At 33.6% G+C, this 17,442-nt stretch overlaps 1 protein-coding gene across 2 annotated transcripts; it reads right to left on the bottom strand.

Annotated features, from left to right (window-relative positions):
• Window positions 1–3,926: 3,926 nt before the first annotated feature.
• Window positions 3,927–9,501, bottom strand: LOC111499057 (uncharacterized protein At4g15545-like). Of its 2 annotated transcripts, none has more exons than XM_023150501.1 (9): window positions 9,177–9,501; window positions 8,993–9,061; window positions 8,574–8,627; window positions 7,790–7,859; window positions 7,487–7,582; window positions 6,795–7,043; window positions 4,897–4,939; window positions 4,268–4,346; window positions 3,927–4,159 (listed from the first exon to the last, which is right to left on the bottom strand). In XM_023150501.1, exons 1-9 carry the CDS (start codon window positions 9,468–9,470, stop codon window positions 4,067–4,069), a joined length of 1,047 nt encoding a protein of 348 aa, XP_023006269.1. In that variant the 5' UTR covers window positions 9,471–9,501; the 3' UTR covers window positions 3,927–4,066. The 2 variants fall into 2 exon arrangements, with proteins under 2 accessions (XP_023006269.1, XP_023006270.1); XM_023150502.1 differs by having other exon boundaries at window positions 7,487–7,579.
• Window positions 9,502–17,442: the final 7,941 nt, after the last annotated feature.

Below are 17,442 nucleotides of genomic sequence, written 5' to 3'. Positions count from 1 at the left end.
TCGATTGAAAGCAATGTTGACAATATCCAAAAAGAAGATAGAGGATGAATGGGATGCAGAGGTACTATGTCCAATAGTAGAAGACGAGCTAGCACTCATGGCAATGATGGGAGAGCATATCGATTACGAGGATGACTGGATCATTGATTCAAGATGTTTAAACCACATGATTGACGATCAAAGCGATGTAATGGAAGAGGGGTGGCCCTCAGAGAAGGAAGAATTATCAGGCCTTGAGTTAACTAAAGAAATTCTTTTACAGAACACAGAGAAGCAAACAGAAGAAATTCTTTTACAGAACACAAAGGAGCAAACTGAAGAGATTCTTCCACAAAAGACGGGGGAGCAAATTGTACACATTTTCTTAAGTGTTGATGTGCCTGAAGATTTAAGTGACACTAATGTTGGTGAGCAAGAAGTGACTCAACCAAGCGAGCCTAGTGAAAATGAAATGACACCTCAACAACTCAGACATTCAGAAATAATCCTAAAGGCAAATTCAGAGTATGCCAACGCTGTAGAAGATGAAGTTAATGAGCCGGAGACATATAAAGAAGCATCACAAAACTAAGCTTGGCAGAAAGCGATGGAGGAAGAAACTATAGCCCTGGAACAAAATCAAACTTGGGAATTAGTGTCAAGAACAAGAGATACCAAACTCATCTCTTACAAGTGGGCTTACGAAATAATGTGTACCCCGGATGGATCAATCGTGAGATACAAAGCTCAGACTATAGATTCAAGATTCTCTCAAGAATATGGACTAGACTATGATGAAACGTTTAGTCCAGTAGCAAAGATCATTATCGTACAAGTTCCTCCAGTACTTACGGTAAATAAAGATTGAAAATTATGGCAGATGGATATGAACAATGTTTTCTTGCATGGAGAGTTAAACAGAGAGCTCTACATGGACAAACCGAAGAAATTCAAAAATGAAGTTAGAGTCATTGATCAATATATGCAAAATTCGAAGAAGCCTCATTTAGATGCGGCTCGATGGACCTTGAGATATGTCAAAGGTACAATCAATTACGATCATTTATACAAAAGAAGCGAAGACTGGAAGCTAGCTGGATATAGTGATGTCGACTATGCAGGAGACCATGATACCCGAAGATCAATCACTGGGTATGTGTTCAAGCTTAGTTCGAGAATAATTTTTTGGTGTAACAAAAGACACCAACAATATCATTGTCAACTAAAGAAGCAGAGTACATAGCAGCAGCTGGAGCAGCTCAGGAAAATACATGGTTCAAACTTTTGATGGAAGATTGGCACCAGAAAATTGATTATCCAATACCACTTCATTGCAACAATCAATCTACGATTCGCCTAACAGAAAATTCGGTGTTTTATGTTAGAACAAAGCATGTGGAGGTACACTACCATTTCATTAGAAAGAAAGTCTTGAAGGAAGAAATCGAAATGCAGCAGATCAAGACAGAGACCAAGTGGCAAACTTGTTTACAAAAGGGCTGAATATTGGCAAACATGAGAGTTTTAGCGGTCAGCTCAACATGGTGCAGCGAATGAGAACTAGTGCTGAGTGGGAGTGTTGAAATATCATCACTAAACCCAATAATTGTACGAGCCCTTTGTATATTTATTTTAGTAGAGATTTTAGAAAAGATATCTGATTTTAGGAGAAAAGATCTATATATTTTAGGAAAAAGATTCAGATTTGTTAGATTTAGATTTAGATTTGTTAGGTCTAGATTGCGTAAGCTCTAGTATAAATACACTTCCACCCTACTAGGTTATTCATCCAAGAAATCCAAAAAGCATTCTACACAGTGTCTTGTATTATATTATCGATTGGTCTTAATAAAGAGTGTGAGTGTTTCCCACAAAGAGTTGTGTTCAACATATTTTGCTTAAAGGCCTCATAGTCTTCGTTGACTCACTACCCCGTGTCTGGCTTTAATACTATTTGTAACAGCTCAAACACATTGTTAGCAGATATTGTCCGCTTTAGTCCGTTATGTATCATTGTTAGCTTCTCGATTTTAAAACACATCTACTAGAGAGAGATTTTTACACCCTTATAAAGAATGTTTTGCTTAAAGGCCTCATCATCTTTGCTGACTCACTACCCGATGTCTGGTTCTAATACTATTTGTAGTAGCTCAAACACACTACTAGCAAACATTATCCGCTTTAGTCCGTTATGTATCGTCGTTAGCCTCTCGGTTTTAAAACACATCTACTAGAGAGAGGTTTTCACACCCGTATAAAGAATGTTTTGCTTAGAGGTCTCATCGTCTTCGCTGACTCACCGCCCGGTATCTGGCTCTAATACTGTTTGTAACAGCTCAAACACACTGCTAGCAGATATTGTCCGCTTTAGTCCATTATGTATCATTGTTAGCCTCTCGGTTTTAAAACACATCTACTAGAGAAAGGTTTTCACACTCGTATAAAGAATGTTTTGCTTAGAGGTATCATCATCTTCGCTGACTCACCGCCCGGTATCTGGCTCTAATACTATCTCAAGCACACTGCTAGTAGATATTGTCCGCTTTAGTCCGTTATGTATCGTCGTTAGCCTCTCGATTTTAAAACACATCTACTAGAGAAAGGTTTTCACACTCGTATAAAGAATGTTTTGCTTAGAGGTCTCATCGTCTTCACTGACTCATCGCCCGATATTTGGCTCTAATACTGTTTGTAACAGCTCAAACACACTGCTAGCAGATATTGTCCGCTTTAGTCCATTATGTATCATTGTTAGCCTCTCGGTTTTAAAACACATCTACTAGAGAAAGGTTTTCACACTCGTATAAAGAATGTTTTGCTTAGAGGTATCATCATCTTCGCTGACTCACCGCCCGGTATCTGGCTCTAATACTATCTCAAGCACACTGCTAGTAGATATTGTCCGCTTTAGTCCGTTATGTATCGTCGTTAGCCTCTCGATTTTAAAACACATCTACTAGAGAAAGGTTTTCACACTCGTATAAAGAATGTTTTGCTTAGAGGTCTCATCGTCTTCACTGACTCATCGCCCGATATTTGGCTCTAATACTATTTGTAACAGCTCAAACACACTGCTAGCAGATATTGTCCGCTTTAGTCCATTATGTATCATTGTTAGCCTCTCGGTTTTAAAACACATCTACTAGAGAAAGGTTTTCACACTCGTATAAAGAATGTTTTGCTTAGAGGTATCATCATCTTCGCTGACTCACCGCCCGGTATCTGGCTCTAATACTATCTCAAGCACACTGCTAGTAGATATTGTCCGCTTTAGTCCGTTATGTATCGTCGTTAGCCTCTCGATTTTAAAACACATCTACTAGAGAAAGGTTTTCACACTCGTATAAAGAATGTTTTGCTTAGAGGTCTCATCGTCTTCACTGACTCATCGCCCGATATTTGGCTCTAATACTATTTGTAACAGCTCAAACACACTGCTAGCAGATATTGTCCGCTTTAGTCCATTATGTATCATTGTTAGCCTCTCGGTTTTAAAACACATCTACTAGAGAGAGGTTTTCATACTCTTATAAAGAATGTTTTGCTTAGAGACCCCATCGTCTTCGCTGACTCACCGCTCGGTGTCTGGCTCTAATACTATTTGTAACAGCTCAAACACACTGCTAGTAGATATTGTCCACTTTAGTCCATTATGTATCGTTGTTAGCCTCTCGATTTTAACACACATCCACTAGAGAAAGGTTTTTACACTCTTATAAAGAATGTTTTGCTTAGAGGCCCCATTGACTTCATTGATTCACTACTCGGTGTCTGGCTCTAATATATAACATCTCAAACACACTGCTAGCAAATTTTGTCTGCTTTAGCCCATTATATATCATTATCAGCCTCACGATTTCTAGACCTATAATAACTCATTCATTTTCTCAAACAATCAAAATATACACTTCAGGGAAATATCATTGAATTATTCTCATGAAGGTCTCTAGAATAATGCTAGAAGTTGGTAAATTTATTTCATTGCAGTCGAAATGAATATATGTTATAGATACAAAGTTTAAATAGAAGTTGAGAGGTGCGAGTACCAGTGCTTATGAACGCTACATATGTCATATACAAGGGATTTTCAGTGAAGATTACGTGTAATCAAACCTTCAAATATAGTGAACAGGTCCTTGTTATCCGGCCCAAATATCTCATCAGCCTTTCGAAGGGTCTCCTGAAATATCAAAAGATTTTTCATATATGTTTAACCGTGCCCGTGCCCGTGTGCGTGTGCGTGTGCGTGTGCGTGTGCGTGTGCGTGTGGAGAGATAGAGGACAATACCTCTTTCGTTTGCTTATGGGCATTCAACTCTTTGACACTGGTTAAGAATGAACTGAACTGCTCATACGACAACCGGCTCCTACAGAAGACGGGCAAATTAAGAACATTTATATTGAACAAATGCAGTATTCGCAAGCACGTACGAAATAGGGGGGGAAATTTAAAAGGAAAAGGATCTTTTTTTATAAATAGTAGATGATTGTCAAAAATAGCAGCAATGTAGGGAGCACGATGCATTCTGATGCTTCAGTCATATCTCAGACAAATGTTTTCAGGATCCAGTGTGGGGCCAAAACTTGAATATTCCTTATAATCTATATGTTTAGAAGTGATTTTAAAATGATTTAAAATCAATTAAAATGTACGAAAAATACATTTAAAAGTGTAAAATTAAATATTAAATTGAATTTGAATAACAGAAGTCATGTTTGAGAATGATTTGAAGATGACAAAGTATCATTCCCAAACATGCCTTGTCTTAATATTGTTTAAATGTAGTCTCGAGTTAGCTTCATGAAAGTACATCCGTTATAATAAATAAACTTCATGATAGACAACTACCATCCTAATGATCTATTAGGTTCGATATCGTTTGATGTTCGAACTCCTATGCTACAACAAGTTCTTACCTCACTTGGCGGAAGAATTCTTTCCCATCAACTCGAGTTCGTCCTGAAAAATGATTTATAAATATAAACGAGATTAAAACATTCAGTAAACAATAATCAGTTACATTCTTCAAATGCAACAAAAAATTTGTGTTGGTGGATACACAATGAAAGAAGGTATGATGCTTGGTTCACTTTTAGTTATTAAAAGTGTTGAAGATAGCTACCATGCTTAGAGACGGATAGATGATGAAATATGATCTGGTAAGAAATGAGACGAAAACAGAACTACAATAATACTTTCACCACCTGCACAGAAAACAATGCTTCATATTTTGTAATTATGTAAATATTACACATCCCATTTGTTTTTTTTTTTTTTTTTTTTTTTTTTTTTTTTTTTTTTTTTTTTTTTTTTTTTTTTTTTTAATTCTTATTACAACTTTCTTTAAGAAAAATGAAAGAAAACAAGGGAAGGAGCTCCAATTGCAAAAGATCTTTGAAATCGAAGCTCATAGAGAAACATGAAACCTAACATGGTATAAAATGTCGCTAGGATCCCTCTCCACGCCTCTACACACGCTATTATTTCTCTCTCTCCAAAGATCTCAAAACAATGTGATGGCCCAACCAGTCATCTACTTAAAAGAACTCTCCCCACAGTGCGCCCCTCCTTGAATTATTCGGTCATGTAATACTTATTGAATACAAAGAACAAAATGCATGTTGATCCATTGTAGTTCTCAATCATTTCGTACACACCCTAGCAAGCCATAAGAAATAATCCTTTTCAGGAAAAGGCAGATGGAGGAGGAACTCCTCGATCATATCCCTAATGTCCCTCCGACTGACAAGCAAGCTCTTACATATTCATATCTCCAAATCATGTGGTCCAACTTTCCTATGTGTTTTAACAAGGAATACAACAAAACAGGCCAACTAACAAGGGATAACCCTTGAGAGCCGATCCAAAGTGTTCACTCGACCATGTAAGACTTGACAGGTAAAGAACTTAATCTTCTTAGGAATCTTAATCCTCTAAGTGCGTCAAAGACAGACTCATTAATGGGAGAAGGGTCCAAAAAACCAACGAAATAAAGATTTACAAGAGAATTCCTCATAAGGATTGGGACTCCAAATGCGAACATCCCTTCTCCCAAGTCTAAAATTATACTCCCCAATCAAAGACAAGAGAGAGACAATCTACGCCGCTTCCCTTAGTTAACGAGCGACAGAAACCAATAGAGAAATAAACCGAACTCCCCGACCAGATTAGAAAATCAGTAACCAAACAATTTTTAAGGGAAGACTAGAGACGAGAAAGCATTGAGCAGAGGGGTCTAATCCCACCCACAGATCTTCCCAACATAAATGCATTAATTAGGATAATATATATAATCCTATAGGATAGCTGAAATGAAATTTCAGCACGCAACACTATTTTCAGCAGATGAAAGCCATGTTTTTTTTTTGTTATATTTAATACTTTATAAAAATAGTATAGTTTCAAGAACCTTAACAGAAATAAGGTGTTTTACTGAATGAAACGAGATAATTTTATGCATAACTTGTTTGGTAAGAAACTATTTATCAAATTTGCCTATCTAAAAAACGATTTCCTTTTTTAGAATTATGTTGAAACCAACCCCTCTTTATGATTTTTTTTTTTTTTTTTTTTTCCCAAACCACTTCAAATGCGTAAAAGAGACCTGAAAAGCCATCAGATAAGAAGGATGAGAAAAGAAAAGAAAACACTAAAATATTCCCCAACTAGAAGTGCACTACAACCAACCAGAGTTCATTTTTTCCAAATTCGCATTTGGCACATACACCCACCCATTTCTAAAGATATCTTATAATGTGCAAGCAATATAATTCTGAAGAACCACCCTGCAAGGAGGAGAGTTTTAGGAACAAACCAGTATGAGTTCCTGCTTGAGGGCTTGAGCTGTGATTGCCGACGGGTGAATACATAGAGGTCCTATCGAACACACCCCTTGAGACAGAGAATGACATTGCATGACGCTTTGGGGAAACAGGATTAGACCTTCTCGTAGGAGACACAGATGCAGAAGTAATGGGAGGAGAACCGGGAGGTGATAGCCGAGGTGTGCTAGTCTGTGATGCTAACAGAAGTCTGTTTGATATACGAGGCCTTGAAGTGGTCACTGCAACAGAGGGATAAAGAAAAGTGAAAAACAACGTAACCTGGGCTGAAAGATACAAATCTGGCTTAAATTTTGTGTTAGTTAGAAACAAAGATTAAAACACCCATGAATCATCTTTTATATCTTTAACAAATATCCATAAAACAAAAAAATATATCATCGATGAATCTCAATATGAAAATATACATTGATAACAAGATCTATAACTTAGTTCGGAAGTAAAAACAACTTAATTTGAATAATTTTTATAAATTTTTTATTTATAGAAATATTCATCGATATCGATATATCCATTGATATAGCCGTAAGAATACCAATATCAATATCAATATCAAGATCGATATTCTAATCCTAGAAATGATTAAAACTAAACTTGTTCCATAAGTATTTGTGATTATATATATGAGAAATTTGCTACAGTTATCAGTTCGTGTATTACTTACCATCTCCCTCATGCTCTTCTTTTACTGAATTCACTGTTTCAGAAGTGTTGCTCTGGATTGATGAGTACTTAGATGGTGGCAATGTCGGATCATCTTCTAAAACACATTAAAAGAAAATGTTGAAGTCAGAACCAAGTGGGTCAAGGGAAGTTGGAAAAGTCCGTAGAAAAGTAATCAAATTGGTTATCCAACGAACCATTTACGTGCTTTACAACTACAAGTAGGCCATGAAAAATCAATCTACGAACAAGTTCAATGATATTGTGGCAAACATAGTAAATGATTTCGAGTGACTCGTATTACCTCCAACGAGCGGAGTAGAGGGCAAACTTTGCTGACTCTCTATTTTGACAGCAACCTCTGAACCTCCAGTCTATAGTAGCCCAAACAGGGTTGGAATCAGAATCAAGAAGTTGATGGATTTAGAACAAAGTGCCAACAAATTCTGCATCATCACAGCACTTGTTCGGGATAAAAAATACTATTTTCGTCCCTATCATTAAATATTTGGTTCATTTTGGTCCTTGTATGTATAGTTTTCACCCATTTTGGTCTTGAAATTTGAAAATGCTCATTTTGGTTCCTTTAGTTCATTTTTCTATCATAATTTCAGCATAATACTATACCCAATAATTTTAAAAAAATGAAGTTATGACTTTGTACCTAAGGATTTTCGTCCCCTATAAAATTTGTGTTACTGATTACCATAATCAGTTTATATAACTACACGAACCAAGATAGACATTTTTAAAGTAAAGAGACTAAGATGAACAAAAGTGAAAAGTATAGAAACAAAAATTTACGTTTTAAGAAGGGGCCCAAATCAACCAAACTTAATAACCTCCTATTTATCTGCTTACTTTTATTGCTTCACAACTCATAATCGGATTCTGATTCAGAGTCTTGCCCTATAACTAGTCTGTTACACTACTTTGATTTGCATCTTGTATAATGGGAAGCCCCTCTTCTCTTTGTTTATTGCTCGGGCGATTTGAAGTTTTTATTTATTTATTTTTGTGGCTAGACAAAACATTCTCGAAACACTTGGCCAATATTGATAAATTGGTATTGGATAAAGACAACTTACATTGTTCTCTTCCTCGTGTAGGGACTGCATAAGCGTCTTTCTGAAGACCTCCAACTGCAAACAATGCATGAGTCAATCTTCTTATTTCAGAGATAAGCTAACGAACTTCAAACATATTAATGGTGGTAGCCCCTGTACTACTTGTTAACTTCGAAACGTTCCACCATTTTTCTTCTTATAAAAATCAACTTGTGAATTTTAAATTGCGAAGTGATTTCAACTATTTCAAGTTACTTAACAAAAATTCGGAAGTCCATTTATCATGATTCAAAGTACTACTTTTAGAAATGTACAATCCATACTTCGCATTATAATCTGATTCCATTGTAACTCCTAAATAACTCGGAATGATAATGCGAACTTGGAGTTGCAAAAATTTCAAAATATACGAACATAAGGATTGAAAACTACGATTATACCTTCGAGACATCTCGAGTGAGCTTCTTCACAGTGTTCGAAAGCGACGCGTTCTCTTGCAACAACGCCTCCTGCAAATTGCAACGAGCACAAATGCACAATCCAAATCAAACAAATTACAGATAGCAACCAAAAGCAAAAAAGTAAAAATAAAAAACGAAACCAAACCAAACGACTCGGCTTGACCTTTTCCGGATCGGCGCGGGCGAGAATTTCAGATTTCTCCAATAAAGAGGCATCGAGGGATTCGATCTGCGATTGTAGCTCTACGATAAGGGCATCCTTCTCGGAAAGCTGAGCATGGAGAGAGGAGGATTCGGATTCGAGAACAGAAACACGCGTCGAGAGAGCAATGGAGGTGATTCTCCGAGCCACATCGAGCAGCTCGAATGGATCCGACGGTAAAACTTCCAGTATTTCCTCGGGAAGTCCAAAATTGGCAACACCGGATTCCTCCTCCCTCGCTTCTCTCTCTTCCATCTTCTCTCTCCTTTTTTTTCTTTTTTCTTTTTTTTTTCTTTTTTCATTTTGTTTTTCTTATCATAATTCATAAACCTTTGTTTTTTTTTTTTACATTTTTAAAATAATTTATTTTATTCATTACATTTGAAATGTCTGAATTTAGTTACTATAGTTTTAATAAATAATTTAGTATGTGAAGTTAATTTATATTGAAATTAAAGAAATAATAATAATTTTTATTCGGAGTAAAAAATAATATTTCAAAAAAAATTAAGAGAGGCTCATAAATCCTAAATTTATTTTTTTAAAAAGTAAATATTAAATAATTTTAAAATTTCTTTAGAGTACTAAAATAGAATAATTATCAAAAGTAGCAAAATTAATTTTCTTTTATTTTTATTTTTTATTTTTGGTGCCATAAAATACTTATCTCGTTGAATATTAGTATTTAAAGAAAATATGTGGTTTTCGAAAAAAAAAAATTGGTGAATGGATAAGGCATTCGAACAAGACAAACTCCTTCCCGTGGTCGTCCTGAGTTTTCATTGTCTATCACACATCCAAGTATTCCTAGGATTGGTCTGTGGGACCCTTTATGAATGAGGCCCATTTTCGGGTTAAATGGGTCTGACTTACTTTATTTGTGGGCTTTCTATATGGATATTAGTGGCAGGCCCAAGTTAACGGTGAAGCCCATTTCACGCAAAAGGTTTAGTCCTATATCGTTTCCTAAACTCTAATTATAATTTTTTTTATGTATACAATAATTATTAGGTTCATATAATTTTTTTTTAACCCACGCTAATGGTTATTAGGGTGTACAAAAAAAAAAAATCGACAATCCAACAACTTGAACCGAGCCGACCCGAACGGCTCGAAAAATAGAGAGTTGAATTGGACTGAGTTTCCAATTCATTCAACTGAAAATTTTGCTTTTGCCCAAAAAAAAATAGTCTAACCCAACCAATATATACCTGTAATGGTTATTTTTTTGTGCAAGGTGGGAGCTACATAGTTTTTTTTTTTTTTTTTTTTTTTTTTTTTTTTAAAAGGTGTTGATAAGGGATCAGACATTAAAGGTAATAAATATTTTATNATTTTTTTTTTTTTTTTTTTTTTTTTTTTTTTTTTTAAAAGGTGTTGATAAGGGATCAGACATTAAAGGTAATAAATATTTTATTAATTAAGTACATAAAAATGAAAAATATTTAAAATGGAAGAAAATGATTGATTTAAAATTTATGGTTTAGCGGATTCACATAGGTTAATCAATATCTAACTTTGCTTGGGTGAAAATATTGACACGTATATAGATTATGGATTGAAGAGGTGGGACCCAAATTTTGAGGCTTAAATGATCCCTTTTTGTGTGGCTGAGATTTAATCAATCTGAAGCCACCAATCCAATCTCTGGCTTTTGAAGGTCCATGTAGGAAAACTCCATCTACACCGCCCGCAGTGGATTATTTCCCCAGTTACTATTAAATTCTTGATTTATAATAAGCAAAAGTATTGATGTATGAATAATATATTTTCCCATTCAAATATCATAATATATTTTTTAAATCAATTTTATCGTGTACAATTTTATATAAAAAAATCCTTAATAATATATATATATAATAAATTTCAAAGTAAAAAAAAAAAAACAAAAACAAAAATTAACTGAATAAGGTATATTGGTGTCATTAATTTTTTTTATGCATAATTGAAATTTAGTTGAAAGTAAATATAATTTTTTTTATTATTTATCTATAACTTTATTGATAATCCAAGCTTTACACGGCCTCTAATGTAATGACACGTGTTGAAGGGGACAATCGGGGGGCGCTCGTGACTTCCCCTTCGGTCTTTTCACGGCATCTTTTGACACGTCACATTCAACTTGCTTTCTTTCTATAATATTTTTTTTTATTTTTCATTTATTAAAACATTTATTCTTTGAAATTTTCCACAACTAATTAATTCCATCTAACCCCTCCCATTTATGGATGAATTTTCCGGGAAGGAGATTTTATTTTATTTTATTTTATGGTAAATTATAATTTAACTTAAAATAATAATAAAAAAATTACTTATAAATTTAAATAATACGTGGTTCAAACCAAACAAAATTTATAAATTTATTAAATACAAAATTTAAAATTATTGACCGAATATTTTTTAAATTTCAAATTTTAAACATTAAATTCATAATTTTTTTTTTTAATATTTTTCTTAGAGGAGTTGACTTGGACTTTTTGAATGTAGATTTTATATAATATATTCACTTTTTATTTAATTACTATCGTTTTCTTTTATTTAATTTTGGTAAATGGTTATAGTTCATTTGTAACGGTCAAGTCCATGGTTATCAAATATTATCAATTTTGGTTTGTTACGTATAATCATCAATCTCATAATTCTAAAACGTGTTTACTAAAGAGAGGTTTTTACATCCTTATGAATGTTTCGTTCCGCTTCAGTTGCGTTCTCCAACCAATATGAGATCTCACAATCCACCCTATTGGGACAAATGTCCTTGCCTAGCACACCGTCAGGTGTCAAGCTAAGATACTATAAAGGTAGTTAAGAATATTTAGTAATAAATTATAGTTTACCATATATATTATATTTGATATTTTATTATAAGGTGCCTTATTATCATAGGTATCTTTTATTGTTATTTCCATTTATTACTATTTCCATATCATTGTAATTTATTTGATTATAAATAAGATAACTTCACACCATTTAGGTGTGGTGGATTAATCAAACATTCACAAAGGTCAAGCTCACAACTAATAAATATTGTTGGCTTTGAACCGTTATATATCGACATCAGTCTCACTGTTTTAAAACATGTCCACTAGGAAAATGTTTTCCTTCTCTAGCCATTCTGGAAATATGCGTATTTATAGTTTTAATTGTTAAAATTATAATAATACTTATTTTTCCAATAATAAAATACAATATGTAATTATTTTTTAAAATTGTTATAAATTAAATTACAATAAAACCTTTTTTGAATCAACAATGAATTAACAGCTTGATTTAATAATTACCAAAATTATGAAAGTGGGAGTTTAAAATAAATTATATTTCAACTTATTCTTTTTAATTTGATACGAAACCAACATTACTCATAAGAAATATGGGTACACTTTTTGAAATTGCATTGGGCGGCTTTTTTCTATTAATACGAATATTTTTTTAAATGATAATTGATTTTATTTAATTAATACTATTAAAAATGTTCGAATTATTGGTTGACTACTCAATCAAATGACAGCTACTAGTCTACTGTTTTTATTTTGTATTTTTTAAATATTACTCGTTATTTATTAATTTACTATATTATATATATAAAATATTATTAAATTAATTTTTTAATACCATTAATGTTATTATTATTATTATTATTATTTTAATGAAAATTGTAATTATTCTTTTTTTTAAATACCCTTAAACTCGTAACGATGTTTAGTTTATACGCTCATAAATTATGGTTCATATCATTTTCATTAATTATTTTACATTATTGTCGCTTCTCCCTCTTCTATAAATGAGACCGACAATTTTTTAATCAATTATTTTTTAATTATTCTTCTTTTATTTATATTTTTTTATTATTAAATTTCTTCCCACCAAAACAACAAAAATTATGCTAATCTATTATGGTGTCACATGCAACAATTTTTTATTAAATTTTAATTTGATTAGCAACTATATATTATTTAATTTACAGAAATAAGATAACATATAACAAAATTTTAATATTTTGTTTACTTGACATAATTTTATTTATTGATTTCAAGTATACTCATTAATATGTTGCAGAGTTATTATTTATTAATATTAAATAAATTATTAGAATAAAAAGCTTATTAAAAAATTAATAATAAAATAAATTAAAACATTATTGGCTATTAATTTTTTTTTTCCATTTAAAAAAAATAATAATAATTGATTTCATTTATTACTATTTTCAATACCCAAGTCCAATGGTTCTGTTCCTATTTTCAGAACCAATTCCGAATGGGACCATACTTTATTATTATTATTATTATTATTTAATATAATTTAAATAAAATAAATAAATAAATAAAAAGGTACATAGGAGACAAGAGAGCATTATTGCTTGCTTGCATTTCACTTCTGACTTTGTCCCCACCTCCCTTAAAAGCTTCGTAGATTTGTTCCCTTTATATTCTTTAATTTTTTTATTCTTTAAATAAATAAATAAATTAATTTTATTATTATTATTTTTTATTATTTTTTATTTTGTGGGAACATAAAAATTAAGGTCCACTCACCTTTTCCTTTTTTTCCTACTTTATTTTTTCTTTTTCCTTCTTTTATTTTCCTTTTCTTATCTTGTTATTCACTTTTTAGATTATACAAAGGTAGCTAGGATTTTTTTTTTATTAAGGTTAAATTATTAAAAAAAATACTCAAAATTTGTTTAAAATGTATTATTTTTATTGATTTAAACCATTTTATAAATATTTAAAATAATTTTAATTGAGAAATCCCCATCCAATGGAAGGGTTGTAGTGGAATACAAAGCATGTAATTGTCCTTGTAATTCGCATCCCATGAATGTTAAAGAGGATAACTCACCCGGTATTATTATCGTGGTCTCTAGGATGTAATGTGTGATCAAGTCTCCTTCAGCATCCGAGTAGTCGGGCGTAAAAGCATGGTTCCAACTACCTTATCTGAAGAACGACGTTAATAGAGTCAACGTATCGCTCTCAATCATATGAACGTATTAGAATCTTTTTTTTTATCTAGGGCAAACAAGAAGAACCTCTTTCTCTTAACGTATTGCTGCTCCCAATCCAATTGGAATGACAATAGCTCTCTACTGGAATATCTTGCATGGCAGCTCCGATTAATGTCATCTAACTTCTGAGTCGCAAGTACTTAGTATGCAATAAGAAGTAAAAAGTCAGTTTTTACATATCATTCACATATACTTCCATGTTTTTACTGATCTACGGCTTGCTTTTCACTCTCAAGACAATAGCAATAACGCAACTAATTCTAATTTTCGATCAACATTCTAATGGATTTCTAAGAGGATCACGGGTAATATTCAAACTTTTGAAAGAACAATAACGATTTTTCACTTCAAGGGTATTTTTGTAATTTAACGTTTCTTTTTAGAATAAAGTTCATCTGAATATGTAGTGAGACGAATTTAACTTTAACCTTTCAATGAATGACCTACACTTTTTTTTTACTGTTTAAGTGACTTTATTGTTTTTCTTATTACCAGAAAAAAAAAAAAAAAAAGAACAAAAAGAGCAGCTTTATTAAATAATTACGAAACTTAATTATTAAGGTAGTCGGTAGGTAACCTAATCCTTTTAAATGGTCAAAAATAAGGGTTGGAATATTTAAAACCACCCAACCAAGTCACTTGTTTCCTCTATTTGGGTATTGTTCAAGAATGGAATGAGATTTATAAGAGATGCAAGGCTTGAATATTGGGTTGGTTTGGGTCGAAATCAACCTAACCATACCTTGAATAAACTATATATTAAATTATATATATATTTTTTAATATATAGTTTATTCATATTTATATATTAATATGGTCTATGCTTTTAACTTATCAATTTTAATTAATTAATTGTTAGTTGAATAATTTAATAAGTAACACTGTAAAAAATAATTTACTAGGATTGAATGTAATTTTTTATAAAATAAATAAGGACAATCTAGGTTTATAAATTAGGGAGAATTAAATTATTACATAAAAATAATAAATGAAATTGTTGACCAAAAAACATCGCGATTGATTGAAATCGGAGACGATTAATCGGCGAGTAATTCAGAATAAATGGAAAATACACGGTTCTCAACGTAGCCGAACCGAAGCAATAATGATACGGGGTTAGCGACTTGGAGCCCAACCACAGCACGTGGGGGCCACCCAAATAATTTCCATGTAAAAGAGCACAAAACGACAACTAACACTTCTTGATCCCAACGGCGTCATCCAATAAATGGTGAAGGACAGCGACGTGAAAGCTTCTCAATGTAACGGCGACCTGACGGTTCCCGTTAAAACGGGGTCCGTGTGAGTTGGACACCCTCAAAGACCGAGTCATTTTCTGCCACGTATACACTCTCTCTCTTCTCGCTCAAACAAGGCGGCCAATCGCTTTCTGTCTTCACGCGTCATTTTGGGAGGGGTCGGTGAGATTAAGATTAGACCAACGCTCTTTTTTTTTTTCTTTCCATCTTCCACGAAACGACACCGTCTCGCTTATCCTCAATCTCTCTTTCGCTATATATCTCACCTCGAGCGACCCGAAGACCAAACAAAGCCTTAGCAGAGCAGAAATACATAGAGGGAATCCGGGAGGGAAAAAAGAGTTGAAAAGACTACAATACCCTTCTTCTTCTTCTTCTTCTCCTTCTTGTTCTAGTCTCCCGTCTGGTTGTTTGGTACCGTGTGAGGAAGGAGAGACGAGGGTTAAAGCTCTTGGTTTCAGAGGAAGGAACTCACCAGTCCTGTAGCGTTTGTTCTTTGGTTATTTAATCTTTTTTTCGTTTGTTTTTGGGAGATTTATTAGGGATTTTTACTTCTTCATCCATGGGGACTGAGATCCTACGGCCTCAGGATTGTTTGATCGAAAGGATCAGAGTTCCACCAGCACCGTTTTGTCGCCGGAGGAGTTCTTATGGAAACTATGATTCGAATGTTTGCAATTATAATCCTAGATCTAACAGGAAGACGGCGGCTCGGTCGGAACGGCCGGAGCAGCGGAAGCGGTTTGTTTCGAATCATTCGGAGCCGTCGGTCTCGAAGAGATCGAGTTCCGACGATTTGAAGGCGATGAAGAATAGTTTGGTGATGGAGAAGGTTACAATCTTGAGGCGAGGTGAATCGCTCGATTCGAAGATCAAGAGCGAAGCTCTTAAGAAGGAAGGTGATAATCTGGTCGTGTGTGGGACCGAGAGGCTGGGACCGGCGCCGGAAATGATACCGAAACAGATACGGATTGTTGATGTTAGGTGTCCGATAGCCGGTAAAGCCGACGTGTACGCCGGATCGGCTTTTTCTATGTCGCCGTGTCCTAGTTCTCTTCCATTACCGTCGTTCTCGAAGAAGAAACATGTATCCACCATCGTTGACGACTCGGCTACCAGAGATCTGAGGCGTTTGCTTCGGCTCGACGCATGAGATCTTCTCCAGATCTTGAATTTGGATCTTAAATCCATCTCGAAAATCATCTCTCGTCCATTTCTCATCTCTCATCTTTCTAATGTCTCTTTCGATTTGTCCAGATCTGAACTGCCGTGATTTTTTTAAACGGTGGTAGATCGGAAAATCGAGCCAAGGAGACAGGTAAATCAGATTAAAAGAAGTATATCATATAATATCGTGTATTTATGATGATCCAGGTTTGTTTAACGTGGAAGAAATTCTGTGTATTGTAAGTTTAGCTAAAGTCTAGGCCGGAAGAACAGTAATTTGGGTGGGTATGGGTTTGATTTCTGCAAATATTGGGAGAAAAGTAGTTTGCGCTTTGAACGATTAATTTTCTGCTCTGTTGTGAATTTCTTTTGAGTCTCGAGGGCTTTGTTAGTTATTTTTGTTCTTCTTTCTTCTGTTTGATATTACGAAGCTGAATATAATAAGAATACAAATCTGATGAAGATTTTGTATTTCTGGTAGCCATACCCATGTTCTTGCAGTTCTTCAGCATCTGAATGTTCCCTCTCTCTTCCTTTCTCTTTAATTTCTTTTTACATGGCTGGGATTTCCGCCATTAAAGAACACCTTGTATGATTTCCTATTAGCCTAATTGAAATTCAGGTTCCGTACATAGATTAAACAGATGAATCTTGATTTACTTTCCTTGAAATTATGATCATCGTTCATGTCTGAATCATCCTTACCCCATGATTTTTGTGGATGGAGTAAATTGTAAATTAAGTTCTTTCCAAAAAAAAAAAAAAAAAAAAAAAAAAAAAAAAAAAAAAAAAAAAA

This window comes from Cucurbita maxima, unplaced genomic scaffold (genome assembly GCF_002738345.1).
Source record: "Cucurbita maxima cultivar Rimu unplaced genomic scaffold, Cmax_1.0 Cma_Scf00026, whole genome shotgun sequence".
NCBI classification, from domain to species: Eukaryota; Viridiplantae; Streptophyta; class Magnoliopsida; order Cucurbitales; family Cucurbitaceae; genus Cucurbita; species Cucurbita maxima.
Note: the sequence above shows the minus strand (reverse complement) of the source record. Positions and strands in the feature narration are given on the sequence as shown.

Bases quoted from the DNA above. Each gene is read 5' to 3' on its own strand.
- LOC111499057 (XM_023150501.1), bottom strand. From the start codon at position 9,470: ATGGAAGAGAGAGAAGCGAGGGAGGAGGAATCCGGTGTTGCCAATTTT. The intron at 8,628-8,992 runs GTATAATCGTAG...CATTGTTTGCAG, and splicing joins TCACTCGAGATGTCTCGAAG to TTGGAGGTCTTCAGAAAGAC. The intron at 4,940-6,794 runs GTTTGTTCCTAA...ATCATTTTTCAG, and splicing joins TCAAGCAGGAACTCATACTG to GACGAACTCGAGTTGATGGG.